The sequence below is a fragment of the Athalia rosae genome, chromosome 1 (genome assembly GCF_917208135.1).
Source record: "Athalia rosae chromosome 1, iyAthRosa1.1, whole genome shotgun sequence".
NCBI lineage: Eukaryota > Metazoa > Arthropoda > Insecta > Hymenoptera > Athaliidae > Athalia > Athalia rosae.
Window position 1 is genome coordinate 12,575,010 of NC_064026.1, and position 26,348 is coordinate 12,601,357.

Genomic DNA, 26,348 nt, shown 5'->3' on the forward strand with positions numbered 1-26,348 from the left:
CGAGGGATTAATTTCCTATGGCGTACGATACCTACGTATATAAGTATAAGTATAATACACACACATGCGTACGATCTACATTATCGTGCGTGTACAACTTGCGGAGTGCACAAAGAGCGAGAGAAGTGTAGAAAAAGAGGGTTACGCGGGTGGGGTTGGGAGGAGAAGGATCTCTGGAAATTCCGAAGAGAGAAGTTTAGAAAAATCTAGGGGAAAAGTCCCGCTGCTACTTCCGTCTATCAGCAGCTGTGGTTCCGGGGATCGAAAGACCTAATTTCCAAACTTCTTTAACCGTCACCCCTGATTCGCTCTCGCGCGAGACGTACCCTCATATACGTATCGCACTTTTCAAGATTAGCTCAAGACCAGCGAAACAAAATTAGAAGTGACGACAGTCAAATGACAACCTGAAAAGTTATTTCACAGAGGGTGAGGGTGAAAGAAAGAGAACTCGCTCGGGATCGAATGATACAGAGGGCAGATCTACGAAGGGTCGTAGAGTAAGGCTATAATTACGGATTATTCCGTCTGTCGTCGATATTCAAGTCGTCAAGACTCATTACATTCGAATCGCAGGGTTCGGCGAAGAGGTGATTTCATCGGAAGGTGAAATTTTCTACGATATATGACGTGCCCGCCCATATAACGCGGGAAACGGCTTGTCCAAAGGATGAAGGATGAGGTGCACTATAGGTATGTACGGGTATACGTGAATACATGAAGCGGGCGAACCAATGTGATATCTCTACCTGCACCCTCGCGATTATATTCACGCGAAGTAAATGAATATTAGTGGTACCCCTGAGACCAAATTAATAACAATCGACATCACACCCACCACACCGGCGTGGCGTGGCCGCCATTATTCCAATACCGCGTACAAAGAGGAGAGGCGAATAGAACGGCGGAAGGTTCGTAAAATAATAAGTTACAGACACGTACGTACATCGTACACTTTGTTCACCTCGTACAATTTTCAATGTATCGACGCTCGTACGTTGCGTGGGGACCATCTAACATTATACGTATGTTGCCTGGGGCAAAATTCGCAATAACTCACAATTAAGCAGGACGAAGGGCGTCGCTGAAATTTACAAGAATCAAGGAAAGAAGAGTTCATATCTGTGTAAATACGAGTGTTCCGGTGAGGCGAGACGTGTCGTACCCGGCTACGATTCGACGTAAGAATTGCGGGGTATGGTCAGGATCGAGAGGATGTGCAGAACTGGGTTGATTCGACATTGCAGGAATTCCTACTTGCCTACTTCAAAAATCCCTTTTATTTGTAAGTCGCTGCCGAACGACTAAATGGCGCCTCGTGTTCACACGTGAACGGATTTTGAAAATAGTTATTATTCGGTTACTTTCCGTTCGTGGTCTGGCGGCTTGATGTCACCGCGGCGGAGCAGAGATAGAATCAGAATTTTCCCGCGACGAATAATCGAGCCCCGAAATGACGATTGGGCCATCTGCGTATAGCGACTCACGTGAAAAGAATTTCGAAATTCTCGATGTTTGATTACAGTTCGTCCGTGCTTCGCTGCCACTCGACGTCGCGGTGCAGTGGTGGGACAAAAGTAGAATCCAATCCTCCTGCGAACGAATCGAACACGGCTCGCATGTTGTTTGATTCAGTTACCTAAAAATCATTCTTTTCCTTCTCGGACAAAAGTAATTCCAGATGTAATCCCTCGGTCTTTCTTCGAAAGTAGAAATCGATTTTTTCGCGCGGAAATACAAGGTATGAAAATTGCGATTGATGTATACAAAAAGCTCCTAAACAGTGCCTAGTTCCGACGGTCATACCTATGCGAAAGGAAATTCGAAATAATCGATACCAAGTCATGTTATAGGGGTGTTACGGGCCGGCCTAATGTTGCGTGACACTTGTTCCCCGTATTTAGCGAAAGTAAAGGCCATCTGTTGTCGATGTGGTTCGCATTATCTGAAGATAAAAGTTCATTTGAAAAAGTGCCATTTCTCGCAGATCGATATTCGTCAATAGTGTCGAAATTTAGATTCACAAAGGCGATACGGCTCGTATTATATCTATGATTTCGTCCTTTTTATCATAGCATTGAAAATAATCGTGAAAAGAATTTCTCGACGAAATTTTTTTCTCCGATTTCAGTTGTTCAGCCGTAACACACTCGGAATTAGGACACCCCGTGTACGTTACACTTATTCTATAATGTACAAATCGACCGCGTGGTTGGTGTTGGTCTTCCTACTTTCTCCGCGCGAGTTTGAAACGACGATTATTGTATTTACGAAATGCCTCGCTCCCATGTAGTTACCTAAACACGGCCAGATATTACGCGATTACTTTTGAATGGCCATAATATACACGAGCGACCGGAGCTCAAACTCCTCATACCGAGGCAATTACGGTTATTATAAATAAATATTTATAAAAGGAATGGGGCTATTTTGCGGGCTGTCATTTTTACGGTTGCCGAACGTAAAGCGTAACGAAATAAAAGAGAAAAATGAAAACGAAATGAGAAATAAACGAAAAAAAATAAAAAAAAAAAAAAAAAAAAAATGCAATAATTGAAAGAATTACAATTTGACGAAAACAAAGGAACGAGGCGTTGGCGAACCGCTTCTGGAAGAGGGCGAAGGGTCCCGAAGATGAGGACCCCGATCTTCACCGAGAATTGTGGCACCGCCGATATTGCGTTGAATAATTCAAGAGACGGTGCGTAGCTATTAAACTTTCCTTGATGCGAAGTATACGCTCGGTCCCGGGCTTCGTTTGAACGTCCTTTTTGCGATCGAATAGGCTGACAGGCATAAGCAAAATACGGGGACCTAGAAAATCAATCTGCACGTACCGTACGGGTGATCACCGATATTCGTTGTCGACGGATGAGAGGAATTAGAGATTATTACGCAGCAGCGATCGCGTAACGCGTACACGGGTATGTGCGCATCGTGCGCTGTTGCACTAGGATTGCTTTTTTTTTTCTCTTTTTTTTTTTCATCTCCGAGGATTTTCGATTCGATGATATTTCGCATTCCGCTCGGGTGCACGTGAAATTCACAGGACATGGATTCTTCCCGAATAGGTAGACGTACGTGATCCTCCGTGCGATCGAACATATAAATCACGTACCATCGCTCTGCAGTACGGAGTCGCTACGCGATGAGATATGTGCCGAGGGCAGCGTCAAAGCTACGTAAACGCGTCTACGATCAACGAGTGTGTATTTTACACGCTGCTTTGTATCGACTGGAAGCTATAGGAGGATGTTGCGGCGCGGTCGTCTCGGAGACTCGCTATTAATTAATGATCAACAGGTCGGTACTCTTGGCTTCGGTGCAACGTATACATACCGCACCAACAAAAGCCGAACACACCTAGACACCGGCAAAATAACAGCTCCGTGTAAACATACCTTGCAGTGCACTTAAAGCGGAGCGCCGTAACACCTAGTCGCGGGTGTGATACTGGCGAAATACGCCCCGACAAAGGTACGAAAGGTTGAATCGACGCAAGTCTTGATCCAGTTTCCAGTGTGGAATAGATTATAATTTTTACCATTCGGAAGCGATCGAAATTCACAAAAGTCAGACTGCAAGTCGCAATTATCGTTCGTAATATTGAAATTCGATCTCTCCGATCGCCCGGTAAGAGGGTCGTGGTGCTCGTTGAGCCATAAGGGTTCGATGCCTCGTTCGCATGCACCGGTTCGACGAGTATGACACACCAATATATCTACACGGTATACACGTAAGTACATGAAAAGCTATGAAAAGGCATCTCGCGGTTGAAACTCGTTCGGCATTCATTGATTTATGGTGAATTCGGTGATAGCCGTATAGAAGGGGGGATGCGCGGGGGTTGTATTGGCGAGAGTTTACCCAAAATATAGTCGAAATGTTTTGATTCGCTTGTTTTTGTTGTTTTTTTTTCCCCCCTATACCCGATTCGGGGCTCGGGGGTGGAGACCGAGGGGTGACGGTGGATGAAAGAGAATGGCGTGGAATTAAATTAAATACCCGCGACTTGGCGAAGTTCGCATCTATGCGCGCGGTGGCTAGGGGGTGAATAAGGGAGGAGTGTTTTATTCGGAGTTTGGTTTTGGCGATATGCCAACACCCTTGGCACGCTAGATTTCATGCCTAAAAAGGATGATAAATTTATTCTATGCTTCGGAACGGGATAGTGGCGGGAAAATTTCAACCCATTTTGCACATTATCGTACGCTCTACGGCAATACCCGGTGTGTCCGATCCCCGACTTGCGAGGCCCGCAACGAAATATAAATATTCCCGCGAGTGTGTTACATCGAGAAATTTGCGAATCTATATCACGCGACCGATAACACGTACACCCCGTGTTCGACCGAGAAAAAAAAAAACAATACAAAGTAAAAAGTGAAGAAAAAAAATCAGAGAACTCCGATAAAAACGATGGAACGATACTACATCAGCCCCAAGTCGTATAATCGGCACAATTTCAATAACGAACAAACATATTATGAGCGATTGAATTACCGTCGAAAATTATACTTGTATGCGAAACGCCTATACGTATGGTCTGTAGCGTATATTATATATAAATATCAACGTTACACGGCGGAGACCAGGTACCCGTTCTACGTGAATGAGAGCTGCAAATATTTCTGCACATATGAACCATACCTACCGGAATTTGTACCGCTCGTTCGCGTATACATATTATGTATGTACGTACATAACATACGTACGTGTAATAACCGTACACGTATTCGTACCTATACTGCTACGCATACCTACCTACGATCGAGTGCATAGCGAGTCTACGTCGTATAAAATTATTATACCATAGATATATTGAACTCTATGATTATACTACATATAGTATATCGCGATGTATAGAATATACCGTTTATGACGTGTGTAGTATGAACAAAATTCAAGCAGTCCAGGCAGCAGTTATCGAGCGTTTGCCACTTTATCGATGACGTAGTCGAATAGTGCAACCGGCGAAGTGGTCAAGTACGTACGAATGCACATATATACTAATATATACGTATGTACACCCACGGGCGTGCAATTTGAGTAACAAACTTCGATTGTATACGCGCTAAACACGATTTGATTATAATTCTCCTCGATATATATATAGCTACATCTACTAATTACCGTTCGCGTTAACTTTCCCCAATTTTTCAACAGAATTTCTACGTACATGTACGTACATACACGCATCGATGTGAATGGTAATTTTTCAGTGAAAATAAACCGAAACACGTTATACCCTTAAAACAAATAATGATTATAGCGATGATAATAATAAGGCAACAACAACAAGAACAACGACGAACAAAGGCGGATGTTTTAACCAAACCCCGCGTAATTGCGCCACAAATCCGTTTTACTATGTGTATGTATGTGAGATGTAATATTGTATAACATTATACCTATGCGAGTGTTGCGTGTTGTACGTACATACATACACGTTATGTTATATGTATATTGTACACACAGGAACGCACGAAGGTAACGTTATCGATTGATAACTAAAGTGGGAAACACGGCGGTGGCGGAATCATAAAGGGATGGGGGAGGGAGACTGCCGCTGCAGCACCGAGTGCTCGGAGATTAAATCAGGACCCACGACTACGTTGGCAGGTGTAACAAAGGCCGTATCTCAGGTTCTTATCCCCGGCCGTGGAAGAGCCGTCGATAATTATTCTAACGACAAGATTTGCATGATGGGCATCGTCAGAAGTCATTGAATTACGTGAGATTTTATACGTATTTACAATTATCCTGGAGGGGTTCAAAAAAACGATATCCGACCTACATTTTCTATACCGAGAGCGCAGAGGCTCGAGAAACTAGATCGTTCGATTCTGATGCACGCGGCAGCTGATGATGGCATCGAACGGATACATTTCTAAATTCCTCACGGGTTGATGTAGATTGTACCGCGATGCTCGATAATGCTATTTTTAATCACACCGTACACTCCGTACCTACCGCATTGTGCGCGGTATCTGAACCTTCGGTATCTCATTTCAGCAGCCGATACACACGTGTGTACTCACACTCATTCAGCTTCCCTCGGGATCTCCTGTCCCGTAAGATAAAATAAATCATCGATATTCTCTGTACACATAATATAAAGTATATGTATACGTCCATCTCTCGTGCGAGAACTACGAAGCATACGTGGAGAAAAAAAAATAAAAAAAAAAAAAAAAAAAGGGGAAGAAAAAAGGAAGGAGAGGGAAAATAAATAGGAAAAAGATGCTCGACGTGTGGTTACGTAGGCGTGGATTTATTCGGCGATCACCTAGCCCACGCAGAATACTATTTCATTCGGAAACGTCAGCTAGAAAAGAGTTTGCTATTATCGTTTGACGCTGACGGACGTCACGGACGTGCCATACCGTCAAGGCTCGTCAAACGAACCACATGTGAAATGTACTACATATCTATAGGTACAGTACGTATACATATAACACAGCTAAGTCTATGAGATGAATTACATATTTACACATTTACAAATATTATATAGCTGCCATACATATGTCGATCGCGTCTAACGAAAATTTATTAATATGTATAATATGTCTACATGTGAACACTGCTAGAAAACTGATTGTAACTAAACCTGCTCTAGTTTAACGAGCGAAACTAAAGTAATAATAATGACAATCGTAATCACAGTGACAAGAATAACAACAACAACAACAACAACAATAATGATAAGAATATATAAGTACAAGTACGTCGGTGGTTTATACGTTTAATGATATACTGTACGTATGTCGTAAAGACATATCGGACGGATACGGTACGAAATGGTAGACAAGGGAGCGTAGACAAACGCAGATGACACACTTTTAGTAAAAATAGCACCGGCTATTCCTGGCCTACATAAAATCTAGATAGAACAGAACCTGCGCTAACAGCTTGCCGCCGCTGTTTTCGCTTCTACAATGCTGCTGGTGATGCTAGCTGCTGTTGCAGGTACAGCAGAGACGAAAACGAAGAGGTACGTTGCTCCCTACACGTTGTACGTAGTATCCTACCGTGGTGCCTCATCTAATCTTCTCACATATGTTACCCCGGCGTCCATTTATTAAATGCACCCGGTCACTTCCATCTCTCGTTATGCATTTCCTTCGATTGTTCAAGCGTATAGGTTACGATATGTACGACGACTATACTATATCCGAATTGGTGATACATCAAGCTCAAACTACCTGTTACAAAATTACGGAATCTACAGCATCTTTCTGTTATTTGTTTTTGTTTTTTTTTTTTCGAATTTTTACAGTGCATACATTGGAACATTATATGGATACGCATAGTTACAATACGACAATAATTATTCATCTGGTTCACTCGGACTTTTCGGAGCGATACGGCGGAACGTCAGGTGCGTAATTATTAAATAAATCAGGCCTTGCGCAACAGAATAATCAAACAAATTACCTCGAGCATTAGAAGGCAAGAAGACGAATTCGTTCATTCTCTTTCTTTGTTCAAAGTTTCTCACTCGGCTTCGAGGATGTAACATAAACCAAAGGGTCAATGAGTATACATGAAAGCTACGTATGTATATGTATAACACGAGTATTCAATTCACTACTGGGCTTAGCATTTCCCAACTATTATTATTAATATTATGTACAATACTCGGTGCATCTGCTCCGTGTGTAAGTGTATTTCAAGCATATTAATTATTCACATTACATTGATGGTGTTAAAGTTAAACTTATTGTGTAAAGTATACATATACCAAGAAATGCAACCAAAATGAAGAGCTGAAAAATGCAAATCAAACATACGATGAGAGTAGGGTAAAAAAGCTGAAAAATAAAAGGTTAAAAAGCAGAGTATAAAACAACGGATTAACGGTCTTCTACATTGCCCTGGCGATATCGCGGAGCTCGCGTTGCATCGCAACGCAACTCGGATGGCCCAGCATAGTTTTAAGAGACCGCCCCGAATCCCTGTTACGAAGGTCCGTCTCCGTTTGTCCCGCTAACGAGAGAAACGGGAGACCGTTACCTACGGTGCAACCAGGCCTTTAAACCTCGGACCTTTAAACGTCGACGGTCCGTAGCGTCAATGCCTCGCTCGATGCCTCCCCCCCTCTCTTAACCCCCGAGTAGCAGCTGATGGCTCGTGGCTCGTGGCGTTCCAGCGACCACGTGAGAGGAGAGCAAGGCGGACTGGCCCTTTAAATGCAACAGCTACCACCTCACCTACCTACCTCACCCGCGTCAACGTATCGCAGGTATTAGCGCCGCTGCGACACCCAGGGTAAGGGAAGGGGGAGGAGACCTAGAACTACGTACACACGACACTGAGAGACATTAGGCAGCGGACGTTACTGTCGTACGCTGGCTTATCTTATAGCCAAGTCGGGAGAGTGGTGTACCGAAATTGACGAAAAGGAGACGATCGAAAACGTGCGCGGCCAGGGATTGACAGATGAACGGAGATGGGATGGGGTGAAGAGTTTGGAAGGGTGGTAGGAATGGATCTGCATTTTGCTAATTGAACGGTGAATTGAGTAATAAGTAGGACTGTACTTGGTTTTATTTTTGTCATTTAAAATCCGAGACGTTCGTTGCAGGTCACGCTTCTGACCTTTTCGAGTTAAAAACAATCGTCCCGAGGCGACGATTCAACAAAACTAGCAGACCCCTCTCGTGAAATAATTGACGCGACGCGCGAATTAAGAAGAAACTAAAAAGAGAAAAGCTGAGGAAAAAAACGGAATTGAAAGAGAAAGGGAAACGAAAAACAAGAGATATTTATGGTCTTCGCGTACCCGGAGAATTTCGAAACGTGTCGTAATTTACATCTCTTTCCAGACTCTAATCTTTTGTTGTTCTTGTTATTTTTTCGTTGATCTTTGTTTCTCGTGCTGGCGAATTTGAAAGTACACCAGTCAGGCGGGTGGATATGACGAAGGACGGATTTTATTGTTAAAAAATTGAGAACAATAATGAAGAGGAAAATAGAGAAATGTGGGAAAAGTAATCTCATATCTTTCGACCTCTCTTCCCCACTCGGACATTACTTTGTCCCTCTCTCTCTCTCTTGCTTGCTCGCTGGACCTGGCATTTGTTTACTAGGTAGTCGACCATTTTACAAAAAATTTTAAATGAAATTTTTAAGGCGGGTGCAAAGCGTACAGGCGATATTCTAATTGACATTATAATGATCTACTCACGATGTTGTAACGAGGTGATGGATCCCACTATAAAAATTGTCACCAAATTAAAATACCGCACGAAACAAACCACCGCACACAGCCTCCACATTCCACCATGGGAATCTGCGGTACGCGACACACAGAAGATAAAGATAACTACGCGGGTGAATGTAGTCCCGGTTGTTGCGAAAAGAAAAAAAGAAAAAGGGAAAAAAGAAAATAACCACCTCGGGGTATCGAAGCGCGCCGAAATTTTCGTCCCGCCCCCTCGTCAGCGGGGCGATTAAATGGACGGGAAAAAAGAGTGCGATATTATTTATTATTATTCGGGTGAACGAAGGTCCCGAATTTGTTTTAACTCAGTAAAAACCGTCAGGTTTCCCTACGCTCTCAATACGTCTGCACCACCGTGGGTTCGGCAGCGTAGCAGTACCAGCGGGTCTAGCAGCACACGCACACGACCGACGTTCTGGAAGTGACGTCATACGATATCCAAGATGGCTGACGCTAAACAACGTAAACAGAGTGGCAACTACGAGGGCACGAATGTTGGTAAGTAACTGTTTGATATCCCAATAATCGCCGGGCTTCAACCTCGAGGCGAACGAATGGAGTGCGTATTCGGGAGTTTATTCAGTTATAAAAATCTTCCGGATCGTTAAATTTATGGGAAAAGTGCGCCGAGAGTGACCAGCTGTATTCTGCAACATCACTCCTCAGTTTTTTTATCCTTTTATTATTCGCATTCTCCCGTCCAACGTTTGCATCGGAAATATATCACGTCGACGCCTTCTCCTCGCTATTTCTCGTTATTTACGGTGACGTCTATTACGGACTGATTAACCTGTAAGTTATATGTTAAACTGTGGTAAAATATTTAAGTTGAGTGATTCTACGTCGCGTGAAGGTTATAATCCTGTCAGAGATCGAAATGCAGACCATGTCATTGTGGTGCTACCCTTGCATCACCTGAAAGTTCGATTTGGCTTGGTGTAAACCATGGGCTACATGCGGAGTGGTTACTTAAGTAATTTAAATCACACGAGATCCTGTCAGGTGATGATATCAATTTCCCACATGACGTATGACAGATCCAAATGCGATTCCATGGCCAAGTCATCGCCGTAAACTACTGCGCTCTCGCGGCCGACCGAAGAATCGCATTTGCCCGGCTGAACCAAAAACTCTGCCAAAGTCGGGTAGCGTTTTCAAAATTTATCGCTATTTATTTATTGACCGAGGAATGAAAACACAACCAAACCTCACGGGGTATTGCCTCCTAAGAAATTCAAATTCACGATTTCGTTTGAGTAAATTTGAAACTAACAGAAATCAAATTGTTTCTCGCTTTTTTCAGTTATATAAACATCAACTTAACTACATGAAAGTAACAAGAACCGAACTTTTGTATTTCCACCCTCCAAAAGCCACTTTTGCAGGGATAAAAATTTGCACACGACTGACCATTTTCTCATTCTTGAGCCGGAGGTAAATTAAATTTATAATTTCACTCGTCGATTATTATATTCTATCGATATCCTTGAACGGTTATAGTGAGAACTTTTATTCTACAAGCGCAGTAAACTTTTTCTTACGATTTCTCATGCCATTTAATCCTAACTTTTCGACCCCACTGGTCCAAAGTCTCGATTCTCTCGTAGCTCGAACACGTTTTTATTCTCTTTTTTATCGCATAAATGGTTAATTATTGAATCAATCTTGCGCGATTATACGCGACAGTCTATCAAACGAGAGATCATATCTTATCGCCGAATTTTATAACAACACGCTTTGATTAGCCTCCTGAAATTTTTGTTCAGTGAGGTGGAAACGATATAACATCCGTAATCTCAACCGCTGTAAATAAGGAAGAGTTTCTCATTTCCGACAAAGAAGAAATTTTCTAAATATACATGTACGTCCTCGGATATCGACTATTTATCATCCAAAGCTCAGAAATACATCCAATTTTGTTCTAGTTTTTTTCTCGAATACTGTCTGCCATTTTTTTTTTTTAACATTTTTCGTTCAAAAAATCTCAACGTCGGTTTCGTTGTCCAAAATCAGCTTATCATTTCTTAGAGAGTCCTTATCGCCAAACTCTATTAGATATTCTGCGGTCTATCAACGCGTATCCATCCGTAAATCTTTTGAATGTTCCATTGATTATCCAGGCGAGCAATTCGAGTATCAAAGTAAGTCCGTCAATTCATTCGTTCTTGTTCGACTCTCGCTCTTCTCTCTTAGAGCGCCAAAGGCTGTCCCTAAATCCAATTTGCTAAATTACTGCGCAAATATCAAAGGAAAAATATTCCTCCTGCTCATTTGACGGAGTACGGGTGCGTAAAGAGTCTAGCGCGAGTAGAAAGAGGACGTAAAAAGCGAGAGACGAGAGACCGGGCCAAAGTGATTTTATGTGCTTGAAGGTATGTAAAAAAAAACCATCGATATCTCTTCATACGTGTCTTTGATAGACAAGTGTTGATCGTCGTTACGAAGATACGCTGCAGTTAGAGTCGTTCGCGAAAATGTTGATCTCATCTATAGGTAAAATAATCGATGAAATTGACGATATAACGATGATGTATGACTAACGGAAGATCAAGTTACGTATCTACCAATTCTAATTAATATTAAATGTTGAACCACGTTGGATGGAAAGGGAGAGGATAGAGAGAGAAAACTGTGTAGAAAGCTAGAGGAATTCTGAGCAAAAGTATCTTGCCAGAGATAGGAACGGAGACGAATAGACATAGAGAGAGAGAGGGAAGTGCAAACTCGTTAGCGAGTGGGGACAGACGTCAGAGTGAATGTACAGTAGTGCTTATTTTCAACGTATAATTATATTTGTATGCGCCTGAATACCTAGATTTATATCCTAGGTGAAAAATCTACGGCCGAATCGCAACTGATCCAGTGAGCGTCGTGATCAAGATTTTTAATAATCTTACGCTTTTGAATTTTCGGTACTGCAGCCTCGACTGTAGCGGTATTTTGTCAATTGAAAAATTCCAATATTCGGCAAATGAATGGCACGTGTGCGTATTTTGTATGCAATATACATCCTTCGGCGTATGTATGTACACATTGTATAAGGTATATAGGTACACGGACTTTCGTGGCTTTTAATAGACTATGATGGATAAACTATCATTGCAACCCAAACTATAATTAATCTTAGAAAATCAGCAGACGCTGCAGACGTTTATAAATATATTAAATATCTTGATGCACGTATATTATACCTCTACGGCATCGCAGGCTGCCGTTTATATCGAGTTGGCAAAAGAAAAACTCCACGACAACACAACCCGGTCTCTGAAAACTAACTTGACTAATACAATGGTTCAGTTAATTATTTGTGAAGGTCATTTTAAAGATGAATATCGTCTTATAAACACTCCTTTCCGCGTTTCCTTATACACCTACGGAGTTACTTCGTTTCTCATAACGTCAGTTTCCACAATACCAGAATGAGATTAACCGTCGAAGAGATATTAAATAACTTGTACTGCAATAACGTTTATTCGCCAAGAATAAAATCTATGAGAACACCGTCGCGGCATCGGTTAGATCTTGTAGATATATGTATGTACAGATAGATACATGTGTGGGCTGCCGTGGCCGTGATGATGCAGGCAGCTGCAGCAGCTATAGTTACCTACCAAATTATAAACCCGACTGTTTCTTACATGGGAATAGGTCTGTCTACGAGTAGCGGCGGCAGCATCATCATCATTTATTCGTACATACATATAGGTAAAAGCGATAGCTTAGAACTGCAGCATCAACGGTACCTCGCGGTCTTTCATTGCATGGATTAGATCTTGGGGTATAGCTCAGTCTGTGAGTCAATATCTTGAGACGTGAGTAATTCGATGCCCAAGTACTCGCACTAGTCGCGTCCAATTTTCATTCGAAAATTGAAACTGAATATAAAGAGAAGGCGGCATCGACCTCTCTCGTTGAGCCTCCCGCAACCCGTAGACACGATCCGGCACTCGACACTTGTCATTTCGAGTTAGGTACCGGGGTCGTTTTTTTTTTTTTTTTTTTTTTTTCATTTATTTCGTATTTTTACTATTCATAGTTGCAGGGATAAGAAAATGTAGAAATTAATCAGGGGTTAATTGTGCCCCGAATCGGCGATGTGTGATTAATCATTTCTTATTTTCAATCTTTCTGTTTTGAATATGGAATTGCTTCAGCCTTCAACTCGCTTGTCTACGTATGTATATTTGTTAATTATGCATGCGATCATACGTCGTAAATGCAAGTAGGAATGTTGACCTTGACGTAGGTGAGTTACGTAGTGCGAAATCAACGTCAACGAAATAATATTCAAAAGGCGAAACGGCCGAGATCGTATAACTCATGCAAATTCTAAGCCAACGGCGTGGTATGGTGCCGTCGAGTTCTCGTGGAAAATTGGGCAAATGAAAAGTAGAAATTTGGGGTCGACGAGGGGTCGCCGCCAGGGGCCAAGACTGCGGAGCGGTGCCAACTGCCAAGTCGTCCCACGATTGCTGAGGAAGTATATTTCTGTCTATCCCAAATCCCGTGGACTCCGATATATCCTCAGAAGCAGGGCTATCTCTCAGTAAACTCCCGGGTTTCAGTAGTCGCGATTTTGCTCATTCGGTAACCCAAACTTGACAAACTTACGTTGCGATCGATCGGTTTGTAAAAATTATTTTTCCGTACATCTGCAATTGCGGTATGCTAATTTGGAGCAAGATCTCGGGTCTCGGCAAAATATGAGTGAGAAAAAAAAGCGGCCTGAAAAGCCGCGAGATGGGAAGAAAAAAACTAAGCAAAGAGATCAGGAATATAATCCAAATGCAGGAAATATGCCGAGAAAAGTCTTCGGGAATGTCGAGTGGCTCGAGAGAGGCGAAGAAGGCTTCAATAAAAAACCCACAATTCAGGGAACCCACATAGGTAGTTATATTATAGATTCATAGAACATTCAATCACCTGCAACATTTTTGCGCCGACGAATCGAAATCTAATTTATAAATCTACGCCGAGCATGTTGGACTAGAAATATCGTAACATTCACGATACTATGATCTACGTTACTATGCTGTCACGTAAAAATGACCATTCATTATGAAATCGTCGAGTCATTCGAATAAGCCAAGTGATTTCAATCCGCGATATAGGCTGTTTGATTCGTTGAGCCAGCTGCAAATAATACACACTCGCCGCGGTTTTATTTCACTGACGTTTCAGAACGCTACCATAATATCCACTCATGGCATACAAAGAACGGTAATATCACGAAAAAATTATTTGTATGCGCTTATCCAGCACTAAATCTAACAATTGTTTTTCCTTCCTCATTTTTTAGATCACCTAATTTAATCATTTGCAGGTTTATTGGGAGGTAGAAAATCTAGTGCCGAAAGTTAATACGGAAAGCGAACGGAATCTAGTACCCCCTTCTCTGTATATAAAATATAAAACATAAATCTGCTAAATGCTAAAATTGTCTTTCAAAATATGTATGATTTTAGCTGTGAAATCACCGATGACATCGCTCGACGAAAATGTAAATCGCATATTGCGGAGAAGCAGAGCAGCTGAAAAAGGTGTGTTAATCTATTCCCAACTTGGCCTTCTCTCTTCTTTTCCTCAACATCTCTTTTCAGAATTTCCACTGTTCCCCCACCTTTTGGGATTAAATACGATTCGCACCAATCCTGAAGAATAAGATAAACGAAAAATAGCAAAGGATAATTTTCATTTATTATTACAACTTTTTTCGCCAGAACATCCGAATGATCGAGAAAGAATAGAGAGAATAGAGAGGCTCTCGATGGATGACGACGAGAGCAAAATTGGACGGGAAGTGGGCAGGCCCGTCCAGGTGGTTCTTGCCCACCCCGATCATACTTTTGAATTGGATGAGAATGCCCTCGAAGAAATTCTCCTACAGGACGATATCAAGGACCGCAGTGTCGTAGTGGTTTCTGTTGCCGGAGCTTTCCGGAAGGGCAAGAGCTTCCTTCTTGATTTTTTCCTTCGTTACATGAATACCAGGGTCCGTATACTACCATTTAAAAACAGTAGATAAATTGCGAGCGAAATTTACCCGTGATATTCTCAATCTACTTTCGTACTTTCCCACATTATTTGCCAACTAAAATCAACACTAGAATCCTATTGTTATAACGCCATTCTGTAGGCGATAGTTAATCGAACTATTTTATTCATGTATACCATTCATTACAAAACCCAACATGTCTGTAATAATAATCTGCTGACGTGCAATGTAGGTCAATATCGAACTAAACGTGGGATTTGATAAATTTATTCACGTTCGAATTTTTTTTACAAGTTAATTTGGATGTTTGTTTACACAGTTAATTACCAAGTACTATATTATTCTGCTGTAATTGAATCCATTGGTACACAGGCATTATGCTATCAAGATCACTCAATATTCCATGTGCAATGTCAAAGCACAAACAGTATTCCTAATCATAGAATACACATACCTGGATTATATCTAATTATGTAATGAACAGTAATTTAAACCACAATTCTCAGCGCATCCAACATATCGTTATCAATAACATGTCATGTTTCTGTTCCATGATAAATTTGATCTGCTTCCGCTCTTCTGGAACAACAGTATAATTTGAAAACCGAAACGGATGCATGGCTAGGTTCGGACGAGGACCCCTTAGATGGGTTTTCTTGGAGGGGTGGATCAGAGAGAGACACAACTGGAATTTTGATGTGGTCTCAAGTGTTCAAAGGGTTGCTACCAAGTGGCGAAAAAGTCGCCATTATACTGATGGACACACAGGGAGCATTTGACAGTCAGTCAACTGTGAGGGACTGTGCGACAGTATTTGCATTGAGCACAATGTTATCCTCTGTGCAAATATACAATCTTTCACAAAATATTCAAGAAGATGACCTCCAGCATTTACAACTCTTCACCGAGTATGGAAGGCTCGCGTTAGAGAGATCAGGAAGTACTCCATTCCAAAGACTACAGTTCCTGGTTAGGGACTGGAGCTTTCCGTATGAGGCAGAATATGGTGCTGACGGAGGAAAGAAAATTCTACTACGAAGGCTAGAAATCTCACAAATGCAACATTCGGAACTACAGAGTTTAAGAAAACACATCAAGTCCTGTTTCTCAGACATATCATGCTTCCTCATGCCACATCCGGGTCTCAAAGTTGCCACCAACCCAAATTTTGATGGTCGATTATCCGAAATTGAATCTGAATTTAAAGTTCAATTACGAACTCTCGTGCCCATGTTACTTGCGCCCGAAAATTTAGTGACTAAAAAAATTGATGGCCAAGTAGTGAAAGCTAGAGATCTTTTGGAATACTTCAAGAGTTACATCAAAATATACAAAGGAGACGAACTCCCCGAACCGAAAAGCATGCTTGTGGTGAGTTAAAAAAGAATCAATCATGCATTGTACCTAAGCAAGGACATAATTTTACTCAAGTCTCGATTACCAGGCAACAGCTGAGGCAAATAACTTGTCGGCAGTAGCCGAAGCCAAAGATCTCTACTCGCAAATGATGGAGTCCGTGTGTGGAGGCACAAAACCCTTCCTGGCAACCGCTCATTTAGAGTCAGAGCACCATCGCTGCGTAGACAAAGCTCTCCACCAGTTCCAGAATAAGCGAAAAATGGGAGGTGACGAATTCAGCCAAACCTACATGGAAAAGTTACAAAAAGTAAGCTCAATCAGTTTGAGTGCCGCTCTTGCATCAGTAAAGTGATTCAACCATGTTTTAATCTTTTACATTCTTGCAGGACATGGACGAATCATTTCAACAATTTAAGGCGCACAATGAGAGTAAAAATATATTCAAGGCTGCGCGAACTCCAGCAGTATTTTTCGCCATTGCCGTTACTATGTACATTCTATCAGGCATATTTGGTTTAGTTGGTCTTTACACCTTAGCAAACATTTGTAACCTCGTGATGGGAATCGGTTTACTCACCCTTGTGCTGTGGGCCTACATTAGGTTTGTTACTAACTACATTAAAGTGAGCCTACATTAGGTTTGTCAATAACTATATCAAAGTTCTAGTCAGAACACTTCGCAAAAGGATTGAAATAGGCATTCTCAAATAAAATGGTTTCTTGTTATAGGTATAGTGGAGAACTACGAGAACTTGGAACACAGATAGATGAATTAGCCAGTGCTATTTGGGAAAATGTGAGTAAAAAAATTTTGGACTATCACATTTTGCGAAGTATGATTAACCAATCGTTGAATGATAGAATTATCATGTTGTAGTTGCTGTTAACTTTAGCGCCACTGCCAAAACTAAATTTTTGATCATAAAGAAAAATTTCCATCATGGATTTCCGTACATGTTTGAATCATATATCTGGCGGCCAATGTTTTTTGACGAAATGTGTGAAAAAAGTTGAATACGAGTCATTATTTAGCAGCTAAAATCCGAATCTTCGTTCGCACTTCGACTAACATGTAGAATTTTTTGTCCCAACAGGCCTGGCATTGTGCGCATCTCATACAAAAGTTGAGATATATGATCCTTTCCGTATCTTTTATACTTATATGTTCCATTCCTTCATTTGGTCTGATTTGTGCATACTTTTGCGACCATCGCAAAGTCTGATCCCACGCTCCCATTCGCACTTTTTTATCGTTTATATCAATTTCAGATTGAGTTTTTACGATGAATCAAACACTCTCGAACTAGTCACTTATTTTTTTACACACAAGCGTATTCTGTCAGATTATTCCTATTTATATTCTCACCTGCCTGTTGCTAGTTTTGTTAATGATTTATCGTTTTGAAAATTAATCCCGTCGCTAACATGCACGCCTCCTTGAAAAAGGATCAAGGATTAGAAAAGGTATAGTCCAATAAATATGGTCAGAATATCGTTGAAACAAATCTCCATCAACCTATCAACGGGTCGAAGATATGTACTGTGCATTTGAGTGTGACACAGAGCGTCATTGTAACAAAACGTTTGGAATAATTGGGACAATTGAGATAATAGACTACAAATTTGCACGAGCTCTGTTTCAAACATAGTAATCATATCGAGGCATCGTTTTTTGATGTTGAAATGATGAATGACCATTGTACATAATTCTGCAAGCTAAAATTGTAGAATTAGTTAGATTCAATGAAAATTAATCCAAAATCGCATTTCATCATACATTGTTGATTGTAGCAAGGATTTAAAGATATGTTGATAATCAAATCGAGGTTTTCTACTTTTTTAGTTCATGAAACCGCTTTATCAACAATTCGTGGAAAAATCTGTATCTGTAGCCGTGGCTCAGGCAGCAGAGATGGCAACGAATTCTACGTTAAGTGCCAACGGCAAGCCTAAACTATCGTAACTTTCATTCCCTTACTTATCCTTCGCCGAAAAAAAATATATATTCAAGCGTACTGCAATAACACTATCAAATAACGAAAATAAACTTGTATTTTTTGCATGACAAAATTCAGACATTTGAGAGATCATCAAAATGCTGTGGATTTTTTCTTGTCACATAATGGCAACGAATGACGTAAGCTATGATAGTTATGAATGTATGTACAGTGTACTCTGATCATTAATCAAAGTCAGATTGTTGAAATTATGGTGATTATGACAACCAATTATCATTATTATTATATTGTTATAGAAATAAAGTCTTGTACTTAAATGCAGTGCCTACTTCGTGCGAAGTAGCTGAACATCTTTAATTTTTTAAGTACAATCGTTCACAAGTAAGAAAATGAGATCATAGCGTTCAACCCTGCCACAAGTGATAGTCCATCTGTTATTTTTTGTCTTGCTTCTCTAATATGAGTCTTGTGATATTTTTACCACCCCTCATGCATCATTTGATTTCAAATTTTTTTTTTGCATCGAGCCTATATGACATCCAAAAAAATGATTCGTTGTAATTAATAATAGTTTGATAAAATAAAAGTGAAATGATACAAATGTCACAAACTCTTGTTCAAATTCCGTAATTATTTTTTGATCTCTACAAATTACAGAATATGCCATAAATTCCTAGACAACAGTCAATTTGGGAACGTCTTTGTGTATTAATCATACGACTTGCATTCCCCTTTCCAAGCTGACCTATACAATTCGTATTTTATCGCTGGTAACGGTCTTGCCATTTGTTTTAGATTACCTTACATTAGTTTCGTAACACTACTTCGTTTTGATTTCTAACACTTTTTACGTTGTTATTCTTTTCTCGTTTTATCATTTTATTTACTACATTATATACTTATACAACAGTTTTTAACATTTGTTCACTTTAGATATATGTGTGTAATCAGTATGTTCTTGGGCTCCAGTTTTGGCATATGTTTTGAAGAATTTTTCCTCATATCATCTATTGTAATAACAAAGAATATCCGTCTGTAATGACGGTACGGTTTACAAGGGTCTCATTAGAAACTAATTTGTAGTCAATATAATGAACAGTGACGACCAATAAAAAAAAGTATCAAAAAATCTTGACCCTAAAATTATAGAACTTGGAGAAGCTTGCTGGTTGCCACAGAATTATAATAACTTGGGGATCAGGAAATGTTGGAAAGACGTCTAGCTTAATCTGAAAATCTAAGTTGAGACCCTAACTATAAACTTGCGACATGATTTTATGATTATATCCAACAGATTCATTTCTAAATGCTTCATGGAGATTTGTAGTTAGCAAACGGATAACGGAAAACCACAGCAAGGTGCCATTAATTTTATTGAAACCTCTCTAAGAATTGAAAGCAAGAAAAACATGCTATCAATTTTACATAGATAGGATACGTATGAATTAATCAAACCTTCATTTTAGCCATAAAATTTTCCAAAATTAGGGTCTAAGGACGCTATTTCCATGATATGTATTACGAGCTCTTTGTTTCCTTAATTTTTAATATCAATGGAGAAGATTCAGCAGCTTATTTATCTTATTTGGTACGTGCAGGAATTTTTTTTCCGATGCAGCCTGATATAGTTTCATTTACCGAATTCCATGTTAAGTGTGGAAACAGCTATCAGGTACAATACTTGTTGTCAACCCAATACTGTAATGATAGGCATTGAATTTTGTTCAAATTGATTATTGCTAGAAATAAAGCCGTATTTTTGTAATTATAACAGATGTGGTTTTATGAAATCAGTTCTTAATGTCAGACCCGAATTCCACATCTAGACCAAATATTAGGTGCAGGTAAATATGCAACAAAAACATCAATTGACAAATAATATATTTATTACAGAATTATATTTCAGCATTTGACAATTCTATTATACTCTCAGTGTATCATTGATCTCATCTATTAAGAGAAAACATTCTTCTTACAATATCATCAGACTTTCTTTTAGCTTCGTGGACTTTTTGTCTATATGCTACAAGCTTTTGTCGAGCTATTGTATTTTTTGGTTGCACACTTACAACTTGCTCCATATCTACCAAAGCATTCTCATAATCTCTCAGATTTTCATATGCCACACCTCGCCTGTAAATTGCTTTCACATTGTTTTTGTCCCTTTGAAGTACTTTATTGCATAATGATATGGTATGCTCAAAATTCTTTCTAATCAAATGGCATTCAGCCATATTGTTATACAGAACTTTTCTAAGATTCTGTATATCCTCCCTAAGCTGCTCTGACATCTCAATATCTTCGATGGGCTCCAAAGTGATGAGAACCTTACAAGCCTGACTGAATTTATGAAAAGCATCCACTATTCTTGCGGACTTATGCAGACCCACACCAGCTTCTTTATATTCCAGGGCAACCTTGTATTTTTCCTGCAATGTCCATTCCCAGATGGGTGTCTTAATCTCACAAGAATTCAATGCTATTTTAAACTCTAAGCTCTGGTCATTTTCAAAGCTGACCAACTTGATTCTGACCATACTGGTTTCTCCGATGAACATTGTCTGTATTATCCTTTCAATGTGTTGATCAATTCTTGTGGTTGCATCCCCGATGATAATGACTCTTTCTGTTGAAGATTGCTCTAAGTAATCACTACAGAGTTTCTCGTGCGTTAGCCCAGGACTTATTTTTACATCCTCTATTCGAATAACACATGATGAACGCTCAGTAGACTTCCTTGAGAACGGTGCATCAATTAAAATATCTTTCTCCACGCTGTCACCAAACCAATCGGCTTTCATATTGCTCACAACGTTATTCACGTACGAAGATATCGTAGGATCCAAACTCTTTGCAATATCCACATATGAAGAATTTTCTAACCCCAGAACTGCCAGGGTGGGTCAAATTCCCAAGGTTCAGGAAGTTCTCGATCTTTTTAGACGATTAGCTATTTACTCTTATTGACGAGGTAAACTATCCGTCTCAAACGATAAATCCCCCAACTTTAAAGGTCGAAATGAAATTAACAAATGGATATTTTCATAATAATGATGATGGAACGCATGGTCGACTTGAGAAACGTCAGAATTCTATTGCGGCAGTGCCATCAATTAGGACAGACCGAACGTAGAAGACATATTATTGAATCTCGTAGCTGCCCAAATATCTGCAAAGTCATGAATATGGATATGGATCATTTATTTATCATGTGTTTATTGATGGTTGAAACAACTACTCCACTAACTGACAGAAAAGACAATGAATACTTCTAACCAAAATGCTTCCTAGGTAACGGTTGCTTCATTGTTGGCTCTTACATCCGGCCCCCTTGAAATTATTATCATCAATTTGGATCAATTCATTGCATTTCCCCCTGATAAATATGTTCTAACTCAGTTCAGAGGAGACTCAAGCTGCTTCACTGACGCTGTCGTGTCTCTAGCCTCTAGACTTTTGAAATCAATGTCCTTCCTTTTCTTCTATCTACCATCGACCATACTACACATTGCCAATCAAATATCTGACCGGCAAGATGAATAGATTATCCGAATTCCAAAACGTTTTACAAGAGTTCAGTCCTCTACTTGACGCATACTGGCCATACCTTGTTGGGATTGCCTTGGGGATTTTGACCATGATAAGGTGAGCTACAATATTATGCCTCATGATTCTTTTGTAGATGAGTCTACCATAAATAAATGTCTTCAGATTACCTAAGCCATGGATCTTTTAATCTTCTGGATTGCGAGTAATTCTTAGCTCATGCATGGCCGTGATGTGATGTTTTGGGTTTGGTATAACAGTAGATGGAGTTTCAGGACCTATATGGGAGGGCCAGACTGTCCAAGTGAGGAACGTGTTGATGAGAAAACCATTATAATTACTGGTGCTTCTGGTGGAATTGGTAAGGAAACTGCTAAGGAGTTGGCAAGAAGAGGAGGACATATCATCTTGGCAGTTAAAGATGAGCAAGCTGGAAATAAAGTTGCTGAAGAAATTAGAGCTTTGATAAGTAAAAAGGTGGATGTTAGACCACTAGATCTTGCTTCATTGAAAAGCGTTTGCTCTTTTGCTGAAAATTTGGGTATGCATACTCATAGATACATACATTATACATGCATACATGCATACATTATAGAATAGCATAGAGAATTTGACATCCAAATATCTGAATCATTAATTTGCCAATTGAATTACCGTATTTCAGATGTTGATCGAGTCGACGTTCTAATCAACAACGCAGGAATCACATTCCATCCGTATATGAAGACTGATGAGGGCTTTGAAATGCATTTTGTGACCAACTATCTCGGTAATAATTCATATAAGTCGTCATTATCCTAAGAGTTATTAGTTATCTTTATATTTTATCGAATATATGTGATATGCAGGACATTTCCTTCTGACTCAGCTGCTATTACCCAAACTTAAGGCAGCTAAACAGGGCAGAGTTATAAATGTATCTGCTCAAGCACACATTGCAAGCAATATTTACTTGGACGATTTGAATTTGGAAAAAAACTTTTCTCCGCTGGAAGCTTTTGGGCAGAGCAAACTTGCTTTAATCCTAATGGCTAAACATATGAGTCACATCCTCAAAGGTAACTCATTGTTGCAGTATTGAACGATACGATTAGTTGATACATTCTTTTGCAATAATCAATTACATACATTCTACTCTAAAGATACAAACGTAACAGTGAATGCAGTTAATCCTGGACGTGTAAGGGGAACACAGCACCTCAGAAGATCTCCATTAAGTTCTACTTATATAATAAAATTGTCGATGCAGCCCTGGATGTGGTTACTACTAAAAAATCCAGTTCAAGGTGCGCAAACATCAGTATATGCGGCTGTATCAGGTCAGCTGGATGAATGCTCAGGAAACTATTTCAGGTCAGAAATTAAATTTTCAGCTGTTTCATTATGTCGATCATGACACTGAGCAACTAATTTTTGTTTTTCCAATAGTGATTGCAGCTTAGAAACACCATCGGCACTAGCTATGGATGAAAATCTTGCGGAGCAGTTATACTTGAAGTCTCTTTCACTGATACGACCATATTTGCCTCTTCCTGAAGTTATTCAAACAATTGACTGAATTGGCCCCTGAACTGCACATAGCCATTGGCCATTTTTGGGAAATACCCATAACATTCGAATAAGTCTGATATTCACATCTATTGTTCGTTAAAATGCATTAATTATTATTTATCATGGCTCATCGTTATTACCATTGTCATTGATTGATTAAAATATTCCTGTTATAACCACTATGTGTTCGATAATCGTGTTCCATAATATCTGTCATAGTCACACTGAGCTGGGTAAGAACGTACGTCAAATTTCGATCAACCGATACATATATTTACTAGATTTGGGATGTTATTACGCTGTTCGTTATGTACAATAAAAGTACAGTATGTATTAGTTGTATGCTATCTGTTCTTCAATCTAGTCCACTTCTCACTGGTAAGCCACAACCAATCAGCCAGCTTGTCATCTTCAGCAAGTGGGGCAGTCTCTGCCTCTTCGCAGTTGCTGCATAAAAATTCTCATGGATCCAATTTCCTGGCTTCTTAGTCATATAAAACATCACTGAATTGATGTAATACACTTACCTAAAATATTTACCGCTAACATCTTTTAGACTCGGATCTAACGCCGCATATATTGTGGTCTGAGCGCCATGTGTCGGTCTTTTGAGGAATGGCCAAACTAAGGGATAAATAAAAATAGTACTAAACGTACTATTATAAAATCCCATGTGGCGTAATATCTCTGTATCAACAAGTCCTGGATGGACTGCATTCACCGTTACCCCTGTACCTATGAAACAATGTAATTTTTGTGATAACTCACTGATGAGAATATTTTTATGGAGTTATGTCATGCTGACCTTCAAGTTTTTTTGCCAGTTTTTTAGTGAACAGAATATTAGCCAGTTTGCTTTGTCTGTAAGCTACTACCGGGTCATAATCCTTTTCGCTATTTAAATCAGCAATATTAATTTCTCCTTTTTTGTGTGCCACACTTGAAACATTAATAATACGAGATGGGGCTGATTCCTTCAGCCTATCCAATAAAAGATTCGTCAAGAGAAAATGTCCCATGTGATTAACTCCGAGTTGTGTTTCGATACCATCTACCGTTGTACTTTTTGGGCAGTTCATTACACCTCCGTTATTTATAAGGATGTGTAATTCTTTTTGTTCTAAAACATTTGGTAATGAAATTTGACATCAGAGAGAAGGAGATTTCAATGCATACCTTTTTTAAACTGGTCAACAAATTCGCGAATACTAGCAAAAGAAGCGAGATCACACTTCCTGCAGTATACATATTTATTTTTCGTTGTTAAAACTATAGTTTGTCGTGTCTGGAATGGAGAATATACAGGGGTTATAAAGTATCAGATCAGGATTCTAATAACTATTTCATCCAGGAAACAAAAGCGTAAAACATGTTCCAATGAAATTGTTACCGATTCACATTTTTGCATATCCCGGCATGCCATTATCACTTTGGCATCACGTTGGGCTAGATTCAATGCAGTTTCTCTTCCGATGCCTGTGTTGGCACCTGTTACGATAACGACTTTGTTCGTTAATTTGTCTTTTCCTTCATATTTCTTGCCACCTGAGTACTCTCTGTACATCAAAATAAAATTGTCAGCTAATGGAAGAAAAAAACTCACACAAATTGAATAAGTTATTGTGGTAAAGACAACTGGGAATGAATTGTATTGGTTGTATGAAATCAAATGCAGTACATACTTTATTAGGCTAGCAAAACCAATAATTGCCGGTGGAACAGTGCACCATAGAACTAACTTCGATGGCTTCCACACCATTTTTAATGGGTCAAGTTTATTTCAGATTAACGAATTAAATAAAAAATCACATGCTAAAAACTTAATGTTAACGACTATGGAAGCCGGTAATATCATTTTTTAGCTGCAGACGACTAGGGCAGACGACTGTTGTTCGTGCGCACATTGTTTAGTCTGAAATACATGTATTTTAAGTGGTGCGCTCATTAAGTGCTGCCAGTAGGTGATGTGACAAACTACTTTTGCCGCAAAACGCGGGATGATTGATTTGAATTTCCATAAGAGCTATAGCTAGCTCTTACCAGCATCATTCCATAAATTCTATCGTACAATCATTGAGTAATTATACTTAGTGACTCAATGGTACAATAAATAAATTTTCAACAACGGTTGGTCAAACAAGCGCACTCGATAACGACAATAAGCGAGTGAATACAGATAGAAAAATCATTACTGTCTCCGCGTATTCGAAAACAACGGATTTGTGACATAATTATTTATTTGAGAAAATCCTTTTACGTTTTAATTTTATCGCAACCTCCTCTTGAAACTACATCCTATAGAATTCAGTATAATGATCGGAATCCCCAGTAATATCGGCTTTTCAAATAGTCCTTATTATCCCTAACAGGTATTTCTTAGATTATTTGAGAATCGAATCTTCTTGTCAAAAGAACGCGTTCCGCGCTGTAAAATTTAATAGAATGTTGTTGAGCATTGGTGCTTTTCATCGCTGGTATCTTTTTCTTCGAACAATATCTAAAAGTGAAAGCCAGAGCTAGGTCAATTCTGTGACAATAAGGTTTCTTTCATTTTTGAGTGAGCGAATAAGAATTAATCGCACAGTTGTATAAAGGAAATTGGATTGCCATACAGTCTTCTACACAGCAAAAAGCAATGCAAAAAGTATATAATTCTAGGATAAGTTTTACATCTGTTCGTTGGAACAATAAAAATTGGCGGAATCCGTAATAT

General features: G+C 39.6%; 5 protein-coding genes across 13 annotated transcripts in view; 2 read left to right on the forward strand and 3 right to left on the reverse strand.

Moving 5' to 3' along the window:
* The window catches only part of LOC105687062 (mucin-4), a 198,626-nt gene extending 189,303 nt beyond the window's left edge, over positions 1-9,323 (reverse strand). Inside the window, exon 1 of the mRNA XM_048648929.1 lies at positions 9,191-9,323. The gene's annotated coding sequence lies outside the window, so the exon portion shown is untranslated. The remainder of the gene's footprint in view (positions 1-9,190) is intronic.
* A 12-nt stretch (positions 9,324-9,335) lies between these two features.
* On the forward strand, positions 9,336-20,309 carry LOC105687063 (atlastin). Of its 7 annotated transcripts, none has more exons than XR_007276711.1 (10): positions 9,336-9,476; positions 9,549-9,724; positions 14,692-14,766; positions 14,947-15,218; positions 15,813-16,592; positions 16,666-16,887; positions 16,967-17,181; positions 17,310-17,376; positions 17,675-18,044; positions 18,424-20,309. XR_007276711.1 is itself a non-coding variant. In XM_048648938.1 (9 exons), exons 1-9 carry the CDS (start codon positions 14,285-14,287, stop codon positions 18,541-18,543), a joined length of 1,947 nt encoding a protein of 648 aa, XP_048504895.1. In that variant the 5' UTR covers positions 14,143-14,284; the 3' UTR covers positions 18,544-20,309. The 7 variants fall into 7 exon arrangements, 1 of the variants encoding a protein (XP_048504895.1); XR_007276710.1 differs by lacking the exons at positions 9,336-9,476; positions 9,549-9,724 and adding exons at positions 14,138-14,446; positions 14,550-14,583; XR_002305734.2 differs by lacking the exon at positions 9,336-9,476 and having other exon boundaries at positions 9,531-9,724.
* Positions 20,310-20,406: 97 nt separating this feature from the next.
* Positions 20,407-21,339, reverse strand: LOC105687067 (tetratricopeptide repeat protein 9C). Its single transcript, XM_012402420.3, has one exon. The coding sequence runs from the start codon at positions 21,337-21,339 to the stop codon at positions 20,485-20,487; it is 855 nt and encodes a 284-aa protein (XP_012257843.2). The 3' UTR covers positions 20,407-20,484.
* Positions 21,340-22,047: 708 nt separating this feature from the next.
* Positions 22,048-23,971, forward strand: LOC105687065 (retinol dehydrogenase 13). 3 transcript variants are annotated; one of them, XM_012402418.3, is made up of 6 exons: positions 22,048-22,183; positions 22,360-22,625; positions 22,749-22,853; positions 22,933-23,142; positions 23,227-23,437; positions 23,513-23,971. In XM_012402418.3, the coding sequence occupies exons 1-6, from the start codon at positions 22,074-22,076 to the stop codon at positions 23,640-23,642; spliced, it is 1,032 nt and encodes a 343-aa protein (XP_012257841.2). In that variant the 5' UTR covers positions 22,048-22,073; the 3' UTR covers positions 23,643-23,971. The 3 variants fall into 3 exon arrangements, with proteins under 3 accessions (XP_012257841.2, XP_020708598.2, XP_048504907.1); XM_020852939.2 differs by having other exon boundaries at positions 22,049-22,183; positions 22,345-22,625; XM_048648950.1 differs by having other exon boundaries at positions 22,049-22,183; positions 22,345-22,625; positions 23,242-23,437.
* Positions 23,887-25,557, reverse strand: LOC105687066 (retinol dehydrogenase 13-like). Its single transcript, XM_012402419.3, has 6 exons — positions 25,318-25,557; positions 25,026-25,191; positions 24,812-24,920; positions 24,441-24,755; positions 24,163-24,370; positions 23,887-24,082 (listed from the first exon to the last, which is right to left on the reverse strand). Exons 1-6 carry the CDS (start codon positions 25,392-25,394, stop codon positions 23,980-23,982), a joined length of 978 nt encoding a protein of 325 aa, XP_012257842.2. The 5' UTR covers positions 25,395-25,557; the 3' UTR covers positions 23,887-23,979.
* Positions 25,558-26,348: the final 791 nt, after the last annotated feature.